Source organism: Peromyscus californicus, unplaced genomic scaffold (assembly GCF_007827085.1).
Source record: "Peromyscus californicus insignis strain IS unplaced genomic scaffold, ASM782708v3 Scaffold_20__1_contigs__length_68692818, whole genome shotgun sequence".
NCBI lineage: Eukaryota > Metazoa > Chordata > Mammalia > Rodentia > Cricetidae > Peromyscus > Peromyscus californicus.
The window spans coordinates 39930544-39956551 of NW_026294503.1; the positions used below are offsets into that span (position 1 = coordinate 39930544).

General features: G+C 55.9%; 1 protein-coding gene across 7 annotated transcripts in view; it reads left to right on the forward strand.

Annotated features, from left to right (window-relative positions):
- Positions 1–26008, forward strand: part of Adgrb1 (adhesion G protein-coupled receptor B1) — a 72390-nt gene that overhangs the window by 11165 nt on the left and 35217 nt on the right. For 4 of the 7 annotated variants that reach the window (XM_052748001.1, XM_052748003.1, XM_052748005.1 and 1 more), the window contains exons 2-17: positions 1146–2163; positions 10969–11130; positions 11928–12038; positions 12423–12587; positions 12761–12924; positions 13207–13381; positions 13960–14124; positions 14230–14331; positions 15113–15219; positions 15378–15572; positions 16429–16497; positions 17127–17235; positions 20000–20143; positions 20685–20760; positions 20946–21048; positions 22434–22477. In XM_052748001.1, coding sequence (XP_052603961.1) covers positions 1380–2163; positions 10969–11130; positions 11928–12038; positions 12423–12587; positions 12761–12924; positions 13207–13381; positions 13960–14124; positions 14230–14331; positions 15113–15219; positions 15378–15572; positions 16429–16497; positions 17127–17235; positions 20000–20143; positions 20685–20760; positions 20946–21048; positions 22434–22477 — 2675 coding nt within the window. In that variant the 5' untranslated portion in view covers positions 1146–1379. Of the gene's footprint in view, positions 1–1145; positions 2164–9399; positions 9632–10968; positions 11131–11927; positions 12039–12422; positions 12588–12760; positions 12926–13206; positions 13382–13959; positions 14125–14229; positions 14332–15112; positions 15220–15377; positions 15573–16428; positions 16498–17126; positions 17236–19999; positions 20144–20684; positions 20761–20945; positions 21049–22433; positions 22478–26008 lie in introns of those variants that run through there. The other 3 variants (XM_052748002.1, XM_052748007.1, XM_052748008.1) reach the window with 2 other exon arrangements.

Genomic DNA, 26008 nt, shown 5'->3' on the forward strand with positions numbered 1-26008 from the left:
GTCCAGGAAGGATGCCAGGATGAGACGCAGGGCTGTGACTGACCTTGAATCGCTGGTCAGTTTGGGCCCAGGCTGCATGGAGAGTCCCTGGGGTGGGGACAGGCTGCTACATATGCAGGGTCAGCAGAGTCGATGTATCTGCAGCCAGAGGCTGAGAGGGCAAGGAAGGAGGGGCTTGGCTCTGACCTCCCTTCTTCCCCTACTGGCTCAGCTGTGGAGGGACAGTGGGGACACTGAGATCTTCAACGAGGCAGGTCTGGGCTGGGTGGCACACAGCAAGCCTGCCGAGCCCAAACCAACTTTCAAGATCTTGCCCTCACGAGAGTGCACAGGGAATCACCCTGTGATACCACTCCTGAAGATGGAGGTATTCCCCAGAGGCACCCTTCATGGTCAGTCCAGGGTTTGGGTTGTATTCTATTACCCACTCCCTGTGACCTTGAGGAAGCCACCCGCATATTCTCTTCGCCTCAGCTTCCTCCTCATGAAATATGGGGCACCTGTGTGGCCACTCAGAGCTGGAGGTAAGGTGAGGGCCCAAGAGGCAGGCAGTAGTAGGGTGAGGAAAGGAATCCCCAGCTGGAGTGGCTGGTACAAGGACTGCCATGGATGGGAAGCCCTTCGTCTCCAGGGCTGCATCTCACCTCCTCTTATGACAGTCCATACCCGTTCCGAGTCTATGGAAAGGTATGGGGGTCTGTTGGGAGCCCTGGAGATGCCATGGTGACCTTTCTCCTCTTCCCCTCTGCCTGCTTCCCTGTCGGTCTGATGGGCAGATTCTCAGGAAGGAGGGAGGCCACGGAGAAGGGAGTGAAGGTCAAGAGAGGGTCGGAGGGAGCCAGGCCTCTACTCCTGGGGGCCCCAGAGGGTGTGAGCAGATCCAGGGCCCATGATTAACCAGGCGTGGCAGAGAGGCCTGAAGAACACAGCTTGCCCTCACTCAGGGAGGGACAGGGGGTACAGTGTCCCCTGGGTTGGACCACTGGGGGAGACAGGGGAGCAGGTGGACAAGTGCTCAGGAGGACACTAGGGCCATATACTGTCCAAAGCCTCATGCCTTACTAGACTTACTGAATTCCTGATTCTTTAAGTCCTGAGCCCATGCCCGCAGAGGCTTACGCTGTCCCTTCTGCTTTTTCTTCCAGCTACCCTTGGAGGCCACAGGCAAACACCAGGAGCCTGGACGTTAGGAGGAGTCATCGCCGCAATCACTGTATCCTGAAGCCCTGCCCTGTGCCCGCCCACCTTGGCTTCACCCAGACCCTGCCTCTTGCCCACTGCCCTGGACGGCCCTGCCTGCTGCCGGACCCTGGCATGTCAAGGCCTGGCCTGCACTTGCCTGCCCAGCCCGCGGAACCCCAGCGGCCCCGCGAGCTAGGATGAGGGGCCAGGCTGCCGCCCCGGGCCCCATCTGGATCCTTGCTCCACTCCTACTGCTACTATTGCTACTGGGGCGCCGGGCACGTGCTGCCTCCGGGGCAGACATAGGGCCTGGGGCGGAGCAGTGCACCACGTTGGTGCAGGGCAAGTTCTTCGGCTACTTCTCGGCGGCTGCTGTGTTCCCAGCTAACGCCTCACGCTGCTCCTGGACCCTTCGCAACCCGGACCCTCGTCGTTACACGCTCTACATGAAGGTGGCCAAGGCACCGGCACCCTGCAGTGGCCCCGGCCGTGTCCGCACCTACCAGTTCGATTCCTTCTTGGAGTCCACGCGCACCTACCTGGGTGTGGAGAGCTTCGACGAAGTCCTGCGCCTCTGCGATCCCTCCGCGCCCCTCGCCTTCCTGCAGGCCAGCAAGCAGTTTCTACAGATGCAGCGCCAGCAGCCACCCCAAGATGGTGACCTTGGCCCCCGGGGCGGGTTCCCGAACTCTGGTGACGACTTCTCTGTGGAGTACTTGGTCGTGGGCAATCGCAACCCTAGCCACGCTGCCTGTCAGATGCTGTGCCGCTGGCTGGATGCCTGTCTCGCGGGCAGCCGCAGCTCGCACCCCTGTGGCATCATGCAGACTCCCTGTGCCTGCCTGGGTGGAGATGCTGGAGACCCTGCTTCCAGCCCCTTGGTCCCCCGTGGGGATGTCTGCTTGCGGGACGGCGTAGCCGGTGGCCCTGAGAACTGCCTCACCAGCCTGACCCAGGACCGGGGTGGGCACGGCTCAGCAGGTGAGTGGTGGAAAGAGGCCTCTCTCTGTACAGGGCTGCAGCGGTGGGAGTAATGGCGTGAGGGAATGTGCAACCCCCACCCCCACCCCCAAGGCCAGAGTCCATCCAGCGTCACCTTTGTTGTCTGGGTTGAGAGATCATGTGGAGTTCAAGTTCACTGATGACTCTCTGTTCCCAGGGTAGGAAGCTAGCTAGTCCACATAGGGTGCCATGTGAATGAGTGAAGGAAGGAATGATCCATAGCCAGTCTCCTCAGGCCACTTCCTCAGTTTAAATCTCCCACTGTGGGAAGACACTATGTCGCCTCAGTGACCTTTCCAACCATCCCAAGGCTGCGGTAGCCGGTGTCTAGGGACTGAAGTGGAGGTCATTGCTGCCCCAGGGTGGAGCATGGGAGCATGTATAGACAGAGTATTCATAGGGCCGTTGCCAGGAGGTAAGGTTTGGGGGTTCAGTGTAGCATGCGTACAGCGGCTGCCACTGAGGTGTGGCAATGAGAGCAAGGACAAAAACGCCATTCTGGTCTGGTGGTCACAGGAAGGAGGATGTTATACCACCCAACAGTATACAGCCATCTTGGGCAGAACCAGGGTGTCAAGGACACTTAGAAATCCAATGTTGAAGGAGCCACTGTCTTAATTCAAGGCTAGAGAGGTCCCATGGGCTGGAGACCTGAGGACAGTGGCCCTTGGGGAAGGATGGCAGGGCCCAGGCTTGACGGGGATGGGTAGGGTTGACAACTAGTCATATCTTTGTGAGTGACCTGCCTATTACTGGAGGCGGGTTGGGCCCTGCCTGATGCAACCTGCAAGAAAGAGAGGTAGGGGTGTCCAAGATTCGAGCTGGAGACCTGAGCTGAGTCAACATCAAAGGGACATTGGGGTATGAGAAGTCAAGACTGTTCCCCACCTGGTGTGCAGGGCCAAGGCAAGGCTTAGCTGAGGACTTAAGGCCAGGAGAGCCGGAGTGGGATGGTGATGCCCTTAGAGCATCCAGTAGCCTTAGTATTTCTGAGACCATGAGGTCATGCAGGAATTTTCAACCCCGAGCACATTCTGGTCAAGGCCCCGTGGCAGGTCTCAGGTCAGGACCTCTGTGAAGCTGAGGTTGGGCTGACCTCTCCAGGGTCCTCAGCGGAAATTCTGCACACATTGTTGTGGTGGGAAGGAGGGTGGAGGACCAGCCTGCCTTCCTGCTGGGTAAGCTGGAGGTCATTGTGACCTTGACAAGGGCAGATTTCATTGTGCAGCAGGAATGGGAGTGGGCTCAAGGGGAACCATGGAAGAATGGGGTACTCACTGGAGGACTAGAGAAATTGGATGGGAGGACAGGGCCAGCTGTCACAAGCGGATCTGGCCATGTGCCCTATTCTGCCACTCCCCATCATTTAACTGCCCTGAGCCTTGGTTCCTTCGTCTACAAAACACTTCTCAGGGTTGCAACATCGCCTTGGTTTTATCTGTCTCTGACTGGGGCCACAATCATACCACTTGGGCAGGAGCCTGTCCTCTGTGGCGTATTAGGGCAGCTACTATGCCAGGGAGCTTCTGAATGCTGCTCCAAGCACCTTGGCACAGCTGCCAGCAGCCAAGACCTCTGGGACTGGTGTAATCAATGCTGGGGACACCAAATGGAGGGTCTTGTATGCTATGAGGCTGGAGGAAGTGTCAAACTGCAATTATTTTCTGAGGACCTACTATGTGAGGGCCTTGCTGCAGAAGCTGTGAAGTGGCCAGGCCTCTCTGTCAAGTGCATATATGACCTTGAGAGCAAAAGGACTTTGGGAGGGCTCAGTGCAAAGGAATGGTGTACCTGGGCTCCTCACAGGAACCAGATTGGGGGGCGGCTGATGTTGGCCTGGTCAGAGTGAGATGGGAAGGGGGAGGGAAGAGGAGAGACTGTGGTGTGGATGAAAGAGTGTGGGTGTGGAGGCAGGAAGAGCAAGCCTGGCCTCCAGGATCCTGTCAGGAATGAGGACATCCATGTGGGACAGAGGAAGCAGGATTGCGAGATGCAGCTTGAGGGAGATTCTGATGTCAGAGTAGGACTTGAGATGTTTGTGACGCAGGTCATGGGTTATGTGAGCACAGCTCTGGCACCGGGTGAAAGGGAACAGGCCCAGACTAGAGCAATGGCCTTGGAACCCCACTTTGGAGCCTTGGGCCTGACCCTGGCCCACATGCGTTCCTAGGCCAGCCCCTCAGTTCTCATCCCTGGAGGCCTGAGAATGCCTCCTTCTGTCTCTGTGAGGATAAGAAGTGGGACGAAGCAGCCAATGATGAAGCATCAGTGTCCTTGTTTATTGCTAGGCAAACTCCTGGGGCCTGGGAGCAGAGGCAGCCAGAGGCAGGGATGTATGCAAGTTGAGCTTGGACAGTTTGGGGTATGTGTATGGATTCCAACCATGTTGGCAAGTGGTACTCAGAGGCCAGCAAGAGGTATATGTGCATGAGTGTATATGCATGTATTATACATGTGTGTGTACAGGTACAGTGCACCGTTTGTGTACACACATGAACATTTATGCATATGTGTGTGGTGGCTGCACCCATGTATGTATACATATACATAAGTGGAGTGTGTTGTGAACCCATGTGGTCATGAACTCACACGTGGACATGTATGACGCATGGAAACCTAATGGGTATACTGATTATTATGTTTGCAATTTTTTGCATATGTGTGTGCACTATCATGTATGTATGTGTCAGCACTGTGTGAATCCACATATGTCCTTGTTTATTGCTAGGCAGACTCCTGTATATGAATGGGTGCATGTACACATGTAGCACATTGTGTTCATGCTTGAACACGTGCAAAAAATGTGTACATGTATGAATACATGGGTGTTCATGCAGCACATTGTGACTGTGTATGTGTCTGTGGGTGTATGTGTGTGTACATGGTATATATGTACCACGCACTGAGCATGTATGCTCATGTGTGTACGGTGTGTGCATGTGTATCCAGGGTAGCCTCCATCTGTTTGACTTGCATAGGTTGCTGATCTGTTGGAAGATGGTTTGGAGAGCACAAAGACCAGGCCCCAGTGTATGGGGCAAGGAGTGTTCCTGTGGGTAGGGTAGACCGTGGCCATCCAGATCAGATCGGGTGCCTGTGCCCTGTGTCCAGAAGGCTCTGCCGCTTCCTGCTTGTGGGTGGGGAAGGAGCCCACTGGTGACATCAGTGGCTGGTCACTGAGTGCTGACTGTTCCGCAAGTGTCACATATGGATGAGTTCCCCCTTCACATGGCCATGAGTCAGGCCCCAGCAGAGGCTGTCCCTGCCTTGCTCACACCTTCACAGGCCCTCCCTAGGCCGTCCTAAGAAGGCTCTTCCCTGGAGCCCTGCTTCTGTGTGTCCTGCCCAGTGAAGCAATTTATCCCTTTCTGCCTTCCCTGGCAAGTATGTAACTTTGGTGCCTGTCCTGGACCTCACTCTGTAGACCAGGTTGGCCTCGAACTCACAGAGATCCGCCTGGCTCTGCCTCCCGAGTGCTGGGATTAAAGGTGTGCACCACCGCCGCCTGGCGGCAAGTATCACTTTCAAACATGCCATAGAACTCCCCAGTGGGCCTCTTGCTCACTGTCCATGTTAATATGGGAGCACAACAGATGATGGACCTTTGCCCCATTCACTGATGTTTCCCTAGTGTGAAGGACAGAACCAGGCCCAAAGCAGGTACTTGGTGCATGCTTGTGAAATCAGGCCCAGCGATATCAAGGTAGGGTCAGGTCACATAGCTTGTAATAGCAGACTAGTGGGTGGCATCGTGTGTGCTGAGCTCTACTTCGGGTGGTGGCAATGGCTGAGGACTCAAGTTGGACAACCCTTCAGCAGAGAGGAATCTGTGCCAGGATGTGTAGCGGGTGCCTCTTACCTACCTCTGTGCACAGGGCCTTTGCTCTCACTGTCATTTTGGGAGCAGGCAAGCCTGGGCACCCATCCCCTCCTAAGGCAGGCGATGTGTCGCAGAGCTGGGGAGCCAGCAGGCAGCCCACTGAGTGTGTGGCCCATTTTCAGCCCTGCTCCCTCTCCCCCCCCGCCAGGCCTGTCCAAACGCCACATGGCCGTGTCACGCATTGGATTCCATAAGCACTCCTCGGGCTAGGGCAACTGTCCCTGCTGCCTAGTCTCTCTCAGACTGCCAGGCCCTGGCACCCACCCTTATCTTGCACAATCTCCAGCTCCCTGTCTCTCTCTGTTTCCTCCTCCATCCCTCTCCCATCTCTGCCTCTGGTAAGATGGACCATTTCTCTCAAGGGTTACTTTAAATATTCATGTTTTAATTAAAGAATATTATTACAGAAGTGACATGTGAGATAATGAAAAAAAGCAGCATTCTGGGCGTGGGGGAGCCTGTGAGTTCCTGTGAGTGTATGTACCTGTGTGTCTCTGTGCGTCATTGTGTGTGGTCCCCGTATCCTGTGAGCCCCTGTGCGTGGGGCTCGTGAACCACACTGTGAGTGTGTCCCTGTGAGTGTGTCCTGTGTGTCTCTGTGAGTGTGCTCCTGTTAACATGAGTCCCTGTGAGTGTGCCCTCTGAGCCCTTGTGAGGGTGTCCCTATGAGTGTGTCTCTGTGAGTGTGAGCCCCTGTGAGTGTGAGTCCCTGTGAGTATGTCTCAGTGTATCCCTGTGAGTATGTGTCCATGTGAGCTTCTGTGAGGGTGTTCTCATGAGTCCCTGTAAGTCCTGTGAGTATTTCCTGTAAGCGTGCCCCTGTGTGTCTTCATGAGTCTATATGTCCCTGTGTGTATGTACCCATGTGTTTCCATGAGTGTGTCCCTGTGTTTCCCTGTGCGTATCCTCGAGTGTGTGTCTCTATGAGTGTGTTACTGTGATTGTATCTCTGAGTCCCTGTGTGTGTTGCTGTGTGTTTTCTAGCATACATATGCGTCCCTGTGTAAATGTAGTGTTAAATGTGTCTGTGTGCACATGTCTGAGGTAGAAGGCTGGGTTGAATCTGCATGTCAAGTGTGTACACATGCTACACTTGCCTGGGGGTCCTGGAGGGCTCATGACTTGCCCACAGACTAGAGCTGATTCTCTCACTGTGTAGCTCTGGTCCTACTTGGCCAATGATCCTCCAATCTTTGTGAGGCTCAGTCCCCCAAGACACCCCAGAGAAGGGAGGCAGCATGTAGAAGTTGAGGCTAGGCTTGGGGAGAGCTCCTAGTTGCGATTTGGGGTGCAGTGGAGTTGTGGGTATGATAGAGAGGCACCGGGGTCCACCATGGAGATTCGGGTACCATCTTGGCAGTGTGAGTGGTTGTGTGTGTGTGTGTGTGTGTGTGTGTGTGTGTGTGTGTGTGTGTTTATGTGTACGTTTTAGAATAATATAGAAAACTGGCTTCAGTGCACATCACAGACAATACTTCTAGAAGTAAAGAACAAGACAAGACCCTGTGGAAATGCTGGGTATGGCACCATCCTCCATAGGGAAATTCCCATGAGCCTTATCTCTTACTGTGTCTCCTGCCTCAACTCAGGGCCAGAACTGCAAGAAGTCCTTGCGGCCTGAACTTCAGTCATGCTGTCCATGATGATGGGAGGGCCTGCGGCCTCTGTGACACACTCTGATAACTGAGGACAGAGGCTACTTGTCGAAGGTCTCCAGCATGCACTTAACATTTTGGGCCTTGATTTAAGATACCTCCTCAGGACGGGGGATACCCAGCAGCAAGAATTTCCTACAGATGTGGCTTGCTTGATCTTCAAGTGCCTTGGTTTCCCCCCGGAGAACTGGTGTTGGGATGGTACTCGTGTAGAGTCTGCCTGAGGCCTAAAGGTAGCAGTACAGCTTTAGGATCAGGATCAGGGAGGCCAGTGCCCCAAGTGGACAGTGAACTTGGCCACTCAGTCTGTCCTGGGATCCGATTGCCCTTCTGTGGCCCTGATGGTTGCTGGCAGCCTACAGATGGTGGCTGAGTCAGGAGCTGCCGGGCTAAAGTGCTGTGGAGGACCTGTGTGGACAGGTTCCTCCTCAGGATCCAGGAGTTCTAGACCCGACTGTTGGTACCAGTGCCTAAGTACTTTAGGGTAGTCTTTCTCCAGCTGGGTCCCTGGAGAGGGAGGGGTCTTGCTAGCCACCTGGGCAGGGACTGTCCCTGGACCTGCCGTGAGAATCTAGAGAGCTGAGTGGCAATGTTTGTGACCTAATCTGCTGCTCAACCTGCTGGAGTAGGGATCCCTCTGCTGGGAGAAGGTGGAAGTGCATGGTTTCCTTCCTCCAAAGGGGATCCCAGGAACTTGGGAGAGACCGGCTGGGGGAGGGGGATCTCCTTCCTTCCCCCATTTCAGCCCACTTGGGGTGAAGGATCAGGGGAACCCACCACCCTCAAGCCAGGGCATTAGGGTGGGAAGGGTACCAGAGCCCCTCACTGCACACACACACACACACCCTTCCTCCTGGGTGGCCGGCCTGCCTTGGCCAATAATTGGCTCTATTCATGCCTGTAATGAGATGGAAATGAGGCCGCCAGACAGAGGGAGCATTGAGCAGGAAAGAATGACAGCTTCTTTCCGGGCCTGGAGGGGCAGCCCACCCCTGAGCCCTGCCTGCTCCTTCGCTGCCCCCTTGTGCCCACACAGCCCTGACGCACCTCTGTGTCCCCCGGTGCCCTTCACTTTGGCCCCAGGACTTCTGCCTTCATAATGCTCCCTCTGGCATGGATGCTTTCAGTCTGGGCAAACATTTATCATGTCAGCTGTGTGTGAGGACACACATTAAAAATGAAAATGATAATAAAAACAGCAGTTACCATTTTCTGAACATTCATTAGTGGAAGGAGTGTGGCCAGCACTGGGAAATCGGTCTGTGGCTGAGAGCAGGGCCCAGTTTGTGATGGAGGATCAGGGACCCTATGCCTAAGATCCTAGGTCTGGGATAAGAATCAGGGCTAAGAGTTACCAAGGCCAGATGTTGGTCTGTGAGCAAGGTGAGAAACCAGTATATGTCTAGGATCAGGGATTAGTATACAACCAGAGGCAGGACTCAATGTAGGAATAGGGTTAGGAATCCACATGTGGCCTGGATCAGGGTTCAGTGGGACCAGAGTCAGGGCTGGGCCAGAGGAGGGCATCCATCCTCTCCCCCAGCTTCTGATATGCCCCACCTCTCTCCTCCCCTCCCCCTCCCACATCTTCACCACCTGGGTCACCAAGGTAACCAGCCCCGAAATAGTGGGTGTTTTGGCAGCTGAGGCCTAACCTGGGTCTATCCTGAAAGGCTGTGCGCTGCAGCAGTTGCCATGGGAACTGAGTGGCATCCTCCGATTAGCCCAGCTTGGACACCCTCTCTCCCACCCACTGCCGGTTTTCACATCACTCAGGCTTCCTTGTGGGGGCTGGGCTGGGGCAGTGAGGGGGGCCCAGGAAGGGTACAGAACTCTGACCCCACCCTAGGCCTGCCTCAAAGACTCCTGGCTCCTTTGTCTGGAATCACGAAGACAGGCACGACTGTGACAGGTGAGACTCCCGAGGCCAGAAAGCTGGACCGTGCTTGGCCCCGGCAGGTGGTCTTCCTGGGGCTGGTGGGTAGGGCAGAGATCTAGAATCAGATTTGGTTCAAGACCTGGAGTCTGACCCGGTTGAGAGCTGCTCCTGCTTGTCCTGAGTTAAAGCATGTGACCGGCAGCCTCAGAGCGGCCACCTGGGCCCGTTCTGTGGACAGCTGCTGTCCTGTCCTATTCCGCACGTGAGGCTGCGCTGAAGATTCTCTGCCCTCTCCTCTCAACTGTGTCTTGGTGGGGGTGTCACTGCTTACCTCTTCCTGTACCCTTGCTGTGCCCTTGCCCCCACCCTTGGGGCTCTCCTGGTGAAAGGGAAGATGGTATTGAGACAGAATCCTCTGTGCTTATAACTATCACTCAAACCCCGACTTCCTAGCTCGACACCTCGGCAGAGGCGGGGTTTTAGGGCCTCTACAACAGACATGGGGGCATGGAAGATGGCCCTTCCCGTCCTACCCATCTCAGAAGGGTGAGCACTCACTAGGGGACCACTCACTCCCTGGAAATCCAGCGCCCCCTGCTGGTCCAGCCAAGCACAGGCAAGGGGAGATTGGCAGGCTCTGGCTGTGGTCCTTCCCAAACCCTGGGAGTTGGCTGTCCTTGAGATGATAAGGCCAAGGAGATGGTTCGTGGGGCCATCAGGTGGGATTTCTCACACTCTGGGACCTACCATCTCTGAGTTCTCACCTCAGGAGATGGGGCCTATTCCCTCCAGCACTCAGGCCAGGTGTAGCCCTGAGTGTCCTGGACTTATTTATCCTGGCCTTGCTTAGTAGGTAGGCAGATGTGTAGTCTAAGGAAGGTTTCTGGGCTACTGGTTATGGGAGTGGCTACTCCCTACCCCAGGCTCTGGAGTGGAAATGTGGAGGCCTTGGCAGTGACCTCACATGGATAAGAATGTGAGGAAATAGTCTCAGAGTTTGAGGACCGCGGGGAGGCTGGATCTATGTATTTCTGAATGGTGGCCCATGCTGGTCACCAGGCCTCACACTATGAGGCAGCATGGGGTGAGCAGGAGCTAATTGTTTACTCTGAAAGGCAGCCTGGGACAGCAGTGGGTACTTATCCCAGACCTACCTAGTAACCCCTGGCTCAAGGCTGACACAGGCTATCTAAAAGGAGCCCGGACCTAGGGGCAAAGTTTCCCATGGCCTTGTCCTGCCTTGCTGTCTTCCCTGGCCAGACCTGGCCTCTGCTTACTCTTTCAAAGCCCACTACTACTCCTTCTGGCCTCTACTGGACCCCAAAGATGGCAGGACCCTGAGCCTCTCTCTCTCTCTCTTGTTCCCCCAGGTGGCTGGAAACTGTGGTCCTTGTGGGGTGAATGTACGCGGGACTGCGGGGGAGGTCTGCAAACTCGAACCCGCACCTGCTTGCCCACCCCTGGCGTGGAGGGCGGAGGCTGTGAGGGCGTTCTGGAAGAAGGACGCCTGTGCAACCGCAAGGCCTGTGGCCGTGAGTGGGCAGGGCTAGGGTGGTGCTGAAGTGGTGGCTAGGTCCAATCAGGGAAGGAGTCAGGGCCTACCTGGATGGGGCAGAGTAGGGATGCTCTGCTGGGGCTTCAATGGGAAGAGGATAGGCGGAGCTTTGAAGAGGTGATCGTGGTTGGAAACAGGGGTGCTTAGAGGTGCAGACTTGAAAGCCCAGTCTGGTCCAGACCCAGGACGAAGCCGGGTACCTGGAGCTAGGTGGGAGGTTTCCTTATCAGATGTGGGCTGGGATTCTTGATGCTGCCCCACAAGCAAGCTGCAGCCAAGCCAGTCAACTCCAGCAGGATAAGCCTCCGGGATGTATTTCTCTAATAAGGCTTTCTAATGACCTCATGAATTTTTTAGCTGCTACCATAAAGTTAAATCAAGTTCTAATGAGACTGCCATTCTTCAGGTTTTGTTTTGTTTTGTTTTGGATGCCCTTTCCTGAGGAGACAGCTCTTCTCAGGAGCCTGGGGAGGCCCCTGTGTATCTCACAGGGAGGAAGGGATGGGATGTTGGGTAGGAGGCAGCAGACACTCTAAGGAGTTGTCCTGCAGGTTGCTACCTGCCTGCAGTCCCGGAGGCTGAGAGGGAGGAGAGGCGGGATCCTCACAGAGGGGTCCATAGTGACCAGAAGAGAGTTGGTGCCATGGGAAGTGCTCTGGGTGGGGTCTCCCGCTTGTCCCTTGGGGATAGACTGCTCTGGTGACAGTAGGTGGCCAGCTGTGGCCAAGGACAGAGGGAATCCCACAGGGATGCTGACCTGAGCCCATCCCGCAGCCACTGGGCGCACCAGCTCACGGAGCCAGTCCCTGCGGTCCACGGATGCACGGCGGCGCGAGGAGTTGGGAGATGAACTGCAGCAGTTTGGGTTCCCATCCTCCCAGACTGGTGAGCTGGCAGGATGGGTAGAGCTGGCCTACACACAGCCCTAGGCAGGGAGGGGGGAGGGCTGGCTTCTGGGACCAGGTTAATAATGGCTACTAGTTGCCAGTAATAATTCTAATAACTTACTGCTCATCTCAGCTAGTCGGTGCCAGACTCCTGCTCCAGGCAGACTGGCTTAGGGGAGCGGATAGGAGAATAGAAGCCGGTCCCAGCCAGACCCAGATCCTGGGGCTTTCAGCCTTTGGGATAGTAGGCTATCCCAGAGCCCCAGCCCGTGGCCTGTTGCCCCACAGCAAGGTCCTGCCTCCCCAGTGGGCCTCCAAATCTGGCACCGCCCTATGGGAAGGGGCATGGCAGGCCCATGATGCTGCAGGGCTGGACCCACAGGTGACCCAGCCGCCGAGGAATGGTCCCCGTGGAGCGTGTGCTCCAGCACCTGCGGCGAGGGCTGGCAGACCCGCACCCGCTTCTGCGTGTCGTCCTCCTACAGCACTCAGTGCAGTGGACCTCTGAGGGAGCAGCGGCTCTGCAACAATTCCGCTGTGTGTCCAGGTGGGTGGAGCAGAGCACAGGGCGGGGCTTTGGGGTGGTGGGGCGGGGCTTTGGGGTGGTGGGGCGGGGCTTTGGGGTGGTGGGGCGGGGCTTTGGGTGGTGGGGCGGGGCTTTGGGGTGATGGGGCGGGGCCTCTGGGCGAAGGACAGCTATGGCTTCCTGTCTCTCCACAGTGCACGGGGCCTGGGATGAGTGGTCACCATGGAGCCTCTGCTCCAGCACCTGTGGCCGTGGCTTCCGTGACCGCACACGCACCTGCAGGCCCCCACAATTTGGAGGCAACCCCTGTGAGGGTCCCGAGAAGCAAACGAAGTTCTGCAACATTGCCTTGTGCCCTGGTAGGTGAGAGGGAGTGAGTGGCTGGGGGGGTGGGGGGTTGGGGTTGGGGGTGGGGGGTCGGGGGTGGGCCCAGCAGGTCACTGGCCGGTCCAGGGACCCAGCTTGACCCACCGCAGGTTCATCTCAGGGTGCTCAGTGGTTAAAACCTCAGACCGAGCTAGGTTGAGGCGTGACCTTGTGGTATTCCTTTCCCAATCCCGAGGGGGCTGTTGCATGGTGCCCCTGGGGTGTTCTTGCGTGCTGGATATTCACACCAGTTTCCTGTTCCCTTCTTCCCCCGGGCCGGGCAGTGGATGGAAACTGGAATGAATGGTCCAGCTGGAGCACCTGCTCTGCCAGTTGCTCCCAAGGCCGCCAGCAGCGGACTCGAGAGTGCAATGGTCCTTCCTATGGAGGCGCCGAGTGCCAGGGCCACTGGGTGGAGACTCGAGACTGCTTCCTGCAGCAGTGCCCAGGTCAGGATGCCCTCTCAGGGCTCAGGGGAAAGGGTGGGGCCCACTGGAGAGGTATGGCTGTGGGGGGTGGGGGGTTGGTATAGGGTGGAAGTGGTGGTGTTAGAATGCAGGTTAGGGTATTAGGATGAAAGGACAGAGTGGTAGAGGTGGGATTGGGGTACAGGGTGGTGTGGTAGGGTCAGGGTGCTGGTTAGGGTGTCGGGGTCGAAGTGCAGGATGGAAATGTCAAGTGCAGTTTATAGTGGTGGGGTTGGCTGGAGGGTTCACCAGGTTCAGGACGGAGTAGTGGAGTCAAGGTCAGGTGGCAGACTTCAGCTGCACAAGACATCCAGTTTCTTTTTTGAGTCAAGCTGATTTTAGACCTCTTCTCCACTGATCTCAGTTTTCTGTCTCCTTACGGCCCTGCCCCAACACTCCTGGTCTTTTGTCTTTGTCTCATCCGAATACTGGTTTTTTGTTTGTTTGTTTTTGTTTTTGTTTTGTTTTGTTTTATCCCCCTGGCCCCACTTCCCTACTGATCCCGGGTCCTGCCTCTGCTTCCTGTCATCTGTGCCCTGTGATTGGCCACCCGTTGGCAGTGGATGGCAAGTGGCAGGTCTGGGCATCATGGGGCAGCTGCAGCGTCACATGTGGAGGTGGCAGCCAGCGACGGGAGCGTGTCTGCTCTGGGCCTTTCTTCGGGGGAGCCGCCTGCCAGGGCCCCCAGGATGAGTACCGACAGTGTGGTGCCCAACGATGTCCTGGTGAGACCCTTCCCACTGCATACTAGCTCGGAGGGACCGGGAACAGCTGAGTGTCGCAGCCCCTCATCCCAAACCCTGTCCACCTCACTGTCTGGCCCCTCACAGAGCCCCATGAAATTTGTGATGAGGACAACTTTGGGGCCGTGGTCTGGAAGGAGACCCCAGCTGGAGAGGTGGCCGCAGTCCGGTGTCCCCGCAATGCCACAGGTAAGAAGTGGTGGGTGCTGGATATTGCAATCTATGCTTGCTGCCCCTATCCTTAGTTACACTTTCTTGCCGGCATACTGTAAACCCAGAGAAACAGAATAAAGACAATGCCCATCCCTCATGGTATCTTTCCCTGGCCCTTTTCTACCTTCATAGTCACACTGCGTTTCCTTCATTTTTGCTCCCATCTAAGTTCATAGCCCAGGCTTCTGCATCAGGCCACCCTGTGGTTCCTGTCTGGTGACAGGGCTGGAACCATTCTGTGTGGCTGTCACCCTGAATTTATTTACTCTGCTGTTCCTGCTCAGAAATCTTTCTCGGGGGGGGGGGGGGGTCCTTCTATCTGAGAGTGAGCTTGTGTTTCAGGCTGTTGATACCAAGGGGCCCCAGGAGGCTGCACCAGTGTTCGGGGGCCAGCGAGTCCCGTGAAGTCCTGTGAATGTGCCAGGACATAGCAAGGGACTAGGGGACAGCTGTCCCTAAGTCTCTAGATTTCAAGGAACTCCCAAGAGAGGCTGTGTCTGTACCCAGAAGCCCCTGCTTAGCTAAGGATCCCACCTCCACACAGCAAAGTTCCTGAAGGTCTGATGCCTGTTGGTCCCCAGGTCCTCAGGTCCCCAGGACCTAGAGTAGGGCTAAAGTATGTACACATAGGAACAAAGACATCATGGCTTGGCTTGAGGTCCCTAGGGTCCTAAACAGAGCACTGCTGCCTGAGAATTGTGGGTGGGACCCCAGAGCTCCTTGGTGAGCAGTCACGTGAGGAATGGAGTTTCCCCAGGCCTCATCCTGCGCCGCTGTGAGCTGGACGAGGAAGGCATCGCCTACTGGGAGCCCCCCACCTACATCCGCTGTGTCTCCATTGATTACCGGAACATCCAAATGATGGTGAGGCTGGCCCTAGGGGCTCAGGAAACTTCCCCACTCTTTGAACGTCAGGTTGGGGCTGTAGGGGCCTCCAGGCATCGGAGGTCCCTGCCCCCCCCCCCCCCCACCTGGCTATAACCTGCAGCAGTGACAGCATCCAGCCCTCTCCATCTCCCCAGACCAGAGAGCACCTGGCCAAGGCTCAACGTGGGCTGCCAGGGGAGGGGGTCTCGGAGGTCATCCAGACACTGCTGGAGATCTCACAGGATGGCACCAGCTACAGTGGCGACCTGCTCTCCACCATCGATGTCCTGAGGAACATGACAGAGATCTTCCGCAGGGCCTACTACAGCCCTACACCCGGGGATGTGCAGGTAGCTCCCAGGGGAAGCCTCAGGGGAGGACGCTTGGGGAAATATCAGAGGAACCAACCCAGATCCCAGTCAGAGACTAAGTCCCAGTGTTGAGTGTGGGCGGGGCTGTGATCCCACTGTAATAATGAGCTTTAAACATAGTTACATGCTGAATCGTGGCCTGGTCATAGGATGATCACTATAGTCCTATAGTGAGTCCCGATCCAGGTTATATATTGAGTCCTGATCCTGGTCACAATGACCTCTGACCCCGATGATAGACTGAACCTTATCTTTGGTTAAAGACTGAGCCTTGACTCAGATCATATTAGTCATCATCCTGGATCCTGCTTATACACTGAGCCCTGTCCCTGCTCACACACTGAGCCCTTTCCCTGCTCACACACTGAGCCCTGGCCTTGGTCACACACTGAGCCCTGTCCCTGCTCACACACTGAGCCCTGGCCTTGGTCACACACTGAGCCCTGGCCTTGGTCACACACTGAGCCCTGTCCCTGCTCACACACTGAGCCCTGTCACTGCTCACACACTGAGCCCTGGCCTTGGTCACACACTGAGCCCTGTCCCTGCTCACACACTGAGCCCTGTCCCTGCTCACACACTGAGCCCTGGCCTTGGTCACATATAAGCCCTAACTTTGATCACACACTGAGCCTTGGTCTGATTCTGGCTACACTCTGTGCTCCAATCCTGATCCCACACAGCCTGGATCCTGGTCACTGACTGTGTCCTGATCTTGGTCATCCATTGAGCCCTGGTCCCAGTCTAAACTGAGCCCTTATCCTAGCCATAGGTTGAGCTTTTCCCTTCCTCACACACTGATGCCTTCTTCCCTTTCACTGGCCCTCATTTCCAGAACTTTGTCCAGATCATCAGCAACCTGCTGGCCGAGGAGAATCGGGATAAGTGGGAGGAGGCACAGCTGGTATGTGTGGAGGTCTGGAGCCACCCCCTGGTGTTAGCCACAGGATCAGGACAGGAGCAGGCAGCTCTAGGCCTCCTACACTCCAGGCCAGCCATGGTGGGGCCTTGCTGCGTCTTCTGTATGAGTCTCAACACTGCTTCCTGTTGATTGCAAGACCTTGAAAAAGCCACTAAACCTCATAGGCTTTGTTTCCCCACCCATGAAAGTACAGTGGCTTTTCCCTGGGGCTGAACGAGGAGAGCAGGAAACTATGTTAAGATCACTGGGTATGTCCAGAGGAGGGGGTGTGGTGAGTCTTCTCCAATCTTCTCTCTTCCTTCCAGCAGACCTCAAACCTGCTATCACACTAACCCCAGGGCAGTAACCCTCACGGTGAATATTTGGAACACTTTCCCTTCCTACAGTTTAGGAATCCCCCGTGGTGCCCACAGCAGCTTCTCTGGGCCTCTGATCTTATTCGTAAAATGCAAATGGACACTCAGAGGTCAGCTGCCTGCTGCCCTGCTTTGCAAAGGAATGACCCGTAGGGCCTAGAAAAAGAGATAGCAGAGGAGGGGAGGGGGCAGGAGGAGAAGGGAAGGCGCAGGCACCTCCTCCAGCTTGAGCTCCTCCACCTTTCCCTACCCCAGATGGGCCCCAATGCCAAGGAGCTCTTTCGGCTGGTGGAGGACTTTGTGGATGTCATCGGCTTCCGCATGAAGGATTTGAGGGATGCCTACCAGGTGACCGACAATCTGGGTAAGCAACCTCCATGGCCTGGTCCTGTGCCTTTGGGCCGGGTCCCTGCCTTATTTTTCTCGTCTATAAGGAACAGATGACCCCACCCTTCTGCAGCCACTGGCTGCCATTACCTATTAGCCTGGGGCTTAGGTCAAGTCCAGGGGGTTGATATCAAGAGTCCTTTGGGACCTGAGATCCAGGCAGAGACCTGGAGATCTCATGCCAGGGACGCATGCAGGAGCCCAGCCACCCCTGGGGTTGAGGCCCCCTTTGTCCTGTCACCCCAGAGCCACCTCTGCAGCTGCTGTTTCTCTGCCCTCCAGTTCTACAAAGCCAAGGAGCAGTGGGGCAGGGGATTGGCATCTGCCTGGTTGCAGTCTCACCCTTCCTGTATTTTAAGAGTGGAGCTGTAGACTGGTCAGTGGACCTGAGGGGAACTGGTAGCTCTCCTCACAAATATACTCCAATGCTTGAGATGACCCCCCTATCTAGGCTCCAGCTCCGCATCCATCCCCTGAGGATGTGACTCCAGCCTCCCACTCTGAGTCTTCCCCAGCACCTGACTTTACTCCCTCACCAGCTCTGTCCGCAGCTCATTCACTAGTGACCATTCTTCCAGCATGAAGCCACTGTGTTCTTGCCTTGGAGTCCCCACTCCACCCTAGACTGACACCTGTCTCTGCTCTAATTCCCTGCCCTACCTCCACCAGGTCACACTTCAGGCTAACTTGGCCCTTCTTCCTCACTGGGCCTCTTGCCTACTACCTGACCCTCCGGCCTGGCCCCAGACTCCATCAGCCTTTAGCACCAAGCCTTTCCCTAAGCTCCATGCCTGTGACCTCATCTTTTCAAGGCCTGAAAGCCGGTTGGGTCAAAAGCGCCCAGTGTCCATCTGAGCCTGCCAGGTCTCTAATAGCCCAGCCTGGGACCCTGATTTAGCTTCCCCTCACAGGACCTAGGAGTCACATGCTTCTGCCTCTGTACCTCCCTGCCTTCCACCCACAGGACCATCTTTCGGAAGGTGGCTGTCACACTCAGATCTCACCTCTTGCTCTCTGCCACTTCTAGGCTCTTTTCTTCCTTCCCTCTCCTCTCCCTGGGCTATGTCCCTCTTTTTCCTGTCCTCTGCGGGGGGGGCTTCCTGGCTACCCTGTATGGGAACATCACCCCCCCTTTGTTGCCACTACCGACAGGCCATGTCCCCATGCCATGTGCACACGCAGAGGGTTCTGCTGCCCACATATCTTTCTCAGCGTGTAATGGCCGTGAGCATGCAGTTGAGGCTCAGAAACATGTGCCAAGTGAGGTGGTATGTTCATTCCCTGGGAAGCCCTCAGCACCAAGGGCCAGCTGGGTGCTGGCATTCAGAGGGAGGCTTGTCTCTGTCCCCATGGCCTTTGGTAAGGCAGATACTTATGGAACACTGTGGGAGAACCCTCATGCTCCCAAGGCCTCATGGTCCTAAGGAGGGCAGGACCAGGTAGACTGGGGGCGGGGAGGCTGCTGAGCCTAGCCAGGCAGAGTAGGTGAGACAGAGCAAAGGCAGAAAGCATAGGGACCATGCCTGGGGTGCACGGCTGCATGGCCTAGAGCTCAGCAGCTCCCTCTCTCCCACAGCTTTACAAGCAGCCCCAGGCTGTGGCACTGGTTGAAGGGTAGGATGTGTGCCTAAAGTGGGTTATAGAGCCTGGATGGAACTGGAAAGGCGACCTCACTTAGTAGGGACCTCCCTTTGCCTCTCAGCCCTGTGCCCTGGGCCTTGGATCACTGGGCCAGTGTGCATGTGCTGGAGGAAGATGGGCTGGCAGGCAGGGAAGTCCTCTAGGATATCCCCTAAGGTAGAGAAGGGACCATCCTGCTGAGGTTGGTGCTAGACTGGAGTCTGGTCTTGAGTGAGCTGGGAGGGCCCCAGGGACTGGTCTGCCTCTGGTAGAGGCTTGCCAGGCTGGAATACAGGAGAATAGCATCCTACCTGACTACATTACCCAGGATTCTCCCTCCACACCTGCTGCCCCTCCCTCACCAAGACTTCCCACCTAAGTAGAGAGACCTTATGCCTGAAGCTCAGCCACTCCCCTCTCTTTATAGAGGGAGAAGAAGGTGGAGAGTGGGTCTCAGAACGGATCTATGACCCTAGTGAGGTAGGGGGGATAGTGGGAGCCACGATGGGTGCCTAGCTCCTGTAAATCCTTCTGTGCCCGCAGGATCCACCTTTGACTTTTTCCTGACCACAGTGGCTAAGTCTGAGCCTCGATACTAACTAGGCTGGACAGGGCCTGGTCAGGTTTGAATCACTAAGAATAAGAATTCCTGCTGGGCGGCGGTGGCGCACACCATTAATCTCAGCACTGGGGAGGCAGAGCCAGGCGGATCTCTGTGAGTTCGAGGCCAGCCTGGTCTACAGAGTGAGATCCAGGACAGGCACCAAAACTACACAGAGAAACCCTGTCTCGAAAAACAAAAACAAACAAAACAAAACAAAAAGAATAAGACTTCCTATAGGTATTCTGGCCTGCTGTCCCATACAGTCCCCACCAGCCAGCCCTGGGCTCTGGGGTTGTCCATCATTTGGGAGTGAGGGCCTGTGGAGGAACTAGTGAGTGTGGGAGTCGGGGTCTACAGGCTTGGTGCTCATGCCTGACAGCAGCCTGGCCACAGGGACCCTGCCTACCCCTAGCCTCAGGAAACTGTGTCATCGTCTTGCACCAAGGCCTGCTGCCTGGGTCCCAGCTGACATTCCAGGTGGGTGATGCTCCATTGTGTTGTCCCTTCCCTGCCTTAGTGCTCAGCATCCACAAGCTTCCAGCCAGCGGGGCCACTGACATCAGCTTCCCCATGAAGGGTTGGCGTGCCACAGGAGACTGGGCCAAGGTGCCAGAGGACAGGGTCACTGTGTCCAAAAGTGTGTTTTCCACGGGCTTGGCAGGTGAGACTTGGGAGTGGGGTGGGCCTACTAAGAACCAGGGTCCCAGAGTCTGAGGATTGTCATCCTGGGGTATTTCTTGTAGGGTTTTGTGCATGGTCTCCAGTGACAGGGAACATCCCTGGTACACCTTGTTATTCCTGAGACCATCTCCTTGCAGGCGTCTCTTCCTTCCCTCCGTGGGAGAGTGCCTGGGGACTACCCTAAGCCAGAAGTATAAGCAGAGTAGAAGGGGCCGGGTGGATCACACAGCGACAAGGACATGGGTTCCCAGGGAGAGAAATGTGTCTTGCTTCCCCCTATCTCTTGTGGGGTCACTTGAGGAGATAAACTAGTCCTCTCTCCCCATGTTGACCCAGACTGGTGCCCCAGATCCCAGCTGCACCTCAGCATCTGTGGTGGGGCGGGGGGGGGGGGTGAAGCACAGGCCTTTTCTTGTCAGGGCCTTGGATAGGACCCAATAGATGGGACAGTGGAGGTCATTGGGGTGAGGTCCAGGCTAGTGGGTGGTGGCTGGGCTGGGATAACCGATGCTTCCTTCCAGAGGCTGATGACTCGTCTGTGTTCGTGGTTGGTACTGTGCTCTACCGAAACTTGGGCAGCTTCCTGGCCCTGCAAAGGTGAGTGTCACGGAAAGGGGATAGCCTGGGCTCCTGTGGGAGGTCAGGAAGATGCTGGTGGGCTGGGCGTGGTGGTGATTGGTGGCATGGGACAAAGCACCCCACTGGGGCTGGGGCTGGGCTACCAGGCATGCTCGGTGCCGTCCCACACCTCTGACAGCCTTTGATGCTTTTGATGCCCCCAGGAACACAACTGTCCTCAACTCCAAGGTCATCTCCGTGACGGTGAAGCCCCCGCCTCGATCCCTGCTCACACCCTTGGAGATCGAGTTTGCTCACATGTACAATGTGAGTGCTGCCCATATGCATGGGTGCAGGGGCACTTTCACCAGCTCTAAGTGCCTCCCTGCACGTTCCTCTCAAGCACTACCCTTGAGGGTCACAATTGGAATGACTCTCATCTAAATTCCAAGTGAGGAAACTGAGTTTTAGAGCTAGGGGCCCACCCAGGGCCACACAGTGGATTGATTCATGCGGATACTGAAATTCAGCCCATTTTTGACCTGCCCCCTGACTCAATCTCTAGGTTCTCTCCCTCCACTCCAGATCCTGATCCCTGGAGGGGATCCGCTTTCTACCCTGTGCCCATGGCCCAGCGTCCTGGGGAGCTGTGTGACAGACCATCTACCCCAAACCAGGTCTCCAAAACTCCTTTCCCAGTCCACATTGCTGGGAGCATGTGAGAGCCACCTTCTACCAGAGTCAGGTCTGACTACCAGGCCACGTCATGCAGGACCTCTGGGACGATAGTGCCAAGAGCATCTTCCCAAAACTCCCTAGGACTCCAGGCCACGACTGCTGTGTGACCCTGGCAGGTCCCCAGCTCCAGGGATGCTTGGATACCTTGATTGGCATGAGGAAGCTGGGCGGGGTGGGGGTGTCAGTCTTCTCATATGACTTTTCAGAGACTAGAGCTGAGGCCCCTACAGCTCGCTGTCTCTGCCTCTGAGTGGATTGAGTAAGAACCCCAAGGGGGCAAGACAGCTGCATCACTCAGCCAGGACATGGCAGTGCCAGGCCCCAGTCCTCAGGCCACAGGTTCAGGAACACATACCGTCAGTGCCTGCGACCACCTGAGTTCCCAAGCCACCTGGCCAGGGGAAGGGGGGGTTCTCTACTTAACTTCCTTTTCTCCTGTGTGGCCTTGGGGGAGTTGCTTACCTTCTCTATGCCTTGGCTCCCTTCCCTTATCAAACAAGAACAAGTAATCCTCATGAATGCCCAGGGCATGTAGCTGTTGTGAGCATAGACAAACCCCACCGTGGCTGATCCCATCTTTCCAGTGCTGAGCCCCCCGTCAGTAACCCTCTCAGGGATGGCGCCCTGCAATGCTCTCAAGGTCCTGCTTTCAGGACCAAGGACAGCAACAGAGAAGCTTTTCCCCTTCAGACATGGCTTTGTCCTTTAGCCCAGCCCTGTCATGGGGGCTGGAACAGAGAAGGGACAGGAACTGTCTGAAGCCATGTGTTGGGCACTGGTGGGAGGAGGGAGGGGGTCAAGCCAGGCCTAACTAACCTGGAACTGCTCTGAACGTCAGGTTTTTTTTTTACCGCACACAATGCAGTCTCTTGGGGGATGGCATCAGCAGCATATATAGTGTCCCCATGAGTGGATTCAGTGACCCAGGTTGTGACTAGAGGTGGCAATGGCCCTGACTCCTCCTTCTTTCTTAGGGCACCACCAACCAGACTTGTATCCTGTGGGATGAGACAGATGGGTAAGTTCTTTGGGGCTTGGTAGCCCCAGGGCCGTGGGGTAGTGGGAGAAGCTCGAAGTGTGGTCGGGTAGTGGAGGGCTGGTTTTAGGTAGTGGAGCCACCGCTCCCTGGTTCCCGGTCCACTGGCGCCCCTGCACAGCCCTCCCCTTCTTCCTGCCCAGGTCTGGCTTCAGATCATTGGCCTGCCCTCCTTATTCTTCTAGGGAAGTCCATGATGCAGGGAAGGAGGGCCAGAGAGGCATGTCCTAGCTAGATGCTGAAGTGGGGAATTGAAGCCATCCTGTCCCGATGTTGGGTTTGGGGCAGGTAGAAAGCACTGAGAATTGGGAATGTGACTTTGTGGACTAAGAAAGCTGTGGGGTTGAGGACCCTGAGACCCCAAATAATCAACTGGGGCAGGGGCCCCAGGTGTCTCTAGCAGCATCATATGACCCTGGACCCTGAATTCAGACTTTTTTTTTCAAGCACATAGTGGGCACCAGCCTGCTCCAGGGCACTCTGACACAGAGTGGAGCCTCCTGGTTGGAATAAGGTCCCAGGTGAAATAATGGGGAAGTGAGGAGGGGCCTCCGGAAGGAGAAGGAAGTGTGTGGCAGGCTGGAATAGTGTTCGTGGAAGCCAGGAAGGCCATTATGCTTGGGGTGAAGGCTTACAAACTGGAGGCCTGGTAGTGGGCTGTGTGTAGGATGGTCTGGTTGGAAGTTAAGTAGAGAACCCCCCTTCCCCTGGCCAGGTGGCTTGGGAACTCAGGTGGTCCCAGGCACTGACGGTATGTGTAGCAAGTTCTGATGATGTGGGCTGTGTAGTGATGTGCATGTCCTAGGCAGCAGGGAAGGTCTCCCGAGTGACTGACCTGGGACAGGAAGAAGGTTCCAAGAGAGGTGCAGTCAGGGCACCAGCAGGAAGGCTTGGAGGGCTCAGGGAGCCTCGGGAAGCGTGGTCCGGAGGCCCCATGGAGGGGTGCAAACAGTGAGCTGTTGTGTGGGGTTATCTCCCATCCATCTTCTGGTGACTGTGACCACTGATGACTGTCCTGTGAGGTCCCAACCCTCATTTCCTCCATCCCAGGGAAGAGGGACAGTGCGTCATCCAAACATTAGTCTAAAACAATGTCAGGTCCTGTCCTACACCAACAGGGGTTCTGAAGGCTTTGCAGTAGGTTGTGTGGTACTTTTCTGAGCAGGGGCATAGTGGTCTCTGTGTGTGTTATGTTGTGGGGGAGGCTGATTTTCTGCACAGAGTTCCTGCAAACTCTTGTGTGGTGGGTGTCTTGAGGACCAGTATTTCAGCAGAAGGAACAGCCATTGCTGAGGCAAAGTAATGTTGAGTGCAGAGCCAGGCCAGGCTGCCTCACCTGCAGGACACGGGCCTGCGTGCTGTGGGTCCAACACCAGGCTGGGATGCTTGCAGCCTGGAAGGCCAGCCTTTGGGTGTGTTGCTGTCTGTGGATTTCTTCAGGTGTTGTGAGTGCCATGTGCTCTTTGCATAGGAGATCAGAGAAGGGTGTAAAAGGAAAAGGGAGAACAGTTCTTAGTTCACGGTTCACAGCTCCCGCCCCCCTCCCGGGACTGCCATGGGCATGCTGGGGCTTTGGGCTTCGGAGCTGGAAGTGACCTCCCTTGGAGAGCTCAATGGTGGAGGGGCGGCCAACCTGTTTATCCTCTTAGCTCATCCTGGCTCCCTACAGAGCCCTCCCTCTTCCTAGTAATGCAAAGACCAGCCTCCTGGTGGGGACAGCCCCATCCATGTTCCAGACTTCCCAGATGAGTCAAGGACACTGTCCCCTGCCAGGCCATAGCCCATCAGACATCCCTTAAGTGGAGACTCCTAACCTTGGAGCTGGCAGCTGCCTGACACTGGGTAGGATCTGGGCTGCTAAGGTACCATGGTGAGCCCTCGGGTGTTGCAAGTGAGTATGACCTCCACCTGCCCTGTTCTCACAGCTGTGGGCGGTGACCTTGACCTCAGTCACCTTAGGTACGCTCTACCCCAGCCCTTGAGAACTGGACTGTGGAAGGTCAGGCCCCAGGACAGCAGAATGATACCTATTCAGCTGAGTGGCCTGTGCCTAAGCAGAGGTACAAGTCTATCCTGGGATCACACACTGCCCACCCCCCAACTGACTGGTTACAAGGCCTCCAGAGGCTATAGCCAGCCAAAAGCCCAGTGGTGGTTGAGGACACTGCTCAGAACAAGTAGCTAGAACCCTTAAACGGAGGCTGGAGGGTGACTGGAGGGTGACTGGATGGTAGACAGGCTGGTTTTTGTAACGTCCCACATGCCCTGGTCACTCCTCTGCTCTCCGTTGGGTGGCTCTTCATGCCACAACTGGTGGCCATGGCTTTTGCTGTGACTTGTGAATGTGAGTGCTTTCCCATCGGCCTAAAGCGGGATGAGTGGCAGAGCAATGGCCCACCTCCACCAGTGCCTAACCACCAGAGTGTCCCTGACCTGCCTGGTGTGGCCTGTGCTTGCTTGGCTGAGAACAGGCCTAAGTGACCAAGGAATGGCCTGGCCACTAGGGGGAGAGGAGAGCCTTCTGTGACTGTCACCCGATAAAGGGTAACTTTTTTGTACTTTCATTGTGACCCATAACCAAACTATCCTAATCTAGGGTAGAGCCCAGATCCCTAACCAGAAGTGGACTGAGACCAGACACTGGCCGTACCCTGAGTCCTGACTCTAACTGGGACGTTGAGTCCTAATTCTGGTCAAATGCTCCTCATGGTCACAGGTTAAGCTTGCTCGGACCCTGGTCACGCACTGAACCCCGATTCTGCTCTGATACTAAATGTTGACTCTCACCGCAAATGGAGCCCTGACACTGGCCACACGTTCAGCCCCAATTCTGCACATAAACTGAGCCTTGATCCTGGTCATGCATTGAGCATTTATCTGGCTCACACACTGAATACTGACCCTCATCGTACACTGAATCCTGATCTTGACCACTCACTGAGACCTCGCCCTGGGTACACTCTGAGCCCTGATCCTTATCATACACTGAGCTCTGACCATGGTCACACACTGAATGCTGACCCTCATCACACACTGAACCCTGATCTTGGTCCTAGGCTGAGCCCTGCTTCCTGTCTCTGTTGGACCATTGAGTTGGCTCACACTCATTCCATGTAGGCCACGTGCTCAGGGGATCACCCTCTCTTCCAGTCACCTGGGACAGTTGATAGCGTGACACATTCACATAGGGAACAAGCCAGAGGCTTCCTTCTACAGTGTAGACTCTCTTTCTGCCTTTCCTCCAGGAACCCCACAGACCTGCACATACTCTGGCGGTGTCCCCATTGGAGATGTCTGTCTGGGCTCCTTAAACATTTGTTCGGAGCCTCTGATGTGACCCTAGTCCTTCAATGCAATGTCTGTCACCCATGTCCCTGGATCTGGGTCTTGAACTCTTAAGTTGACAACAGGGTTCAAGAGCTCAGTCTCTTTAAGCCCCTATAGAAGCATGGCCAGTGGTTGTGAGAGCCTGGGGTAAGAAGTGGGGAGGAAGGGAGCAACCCTTGCTACAAT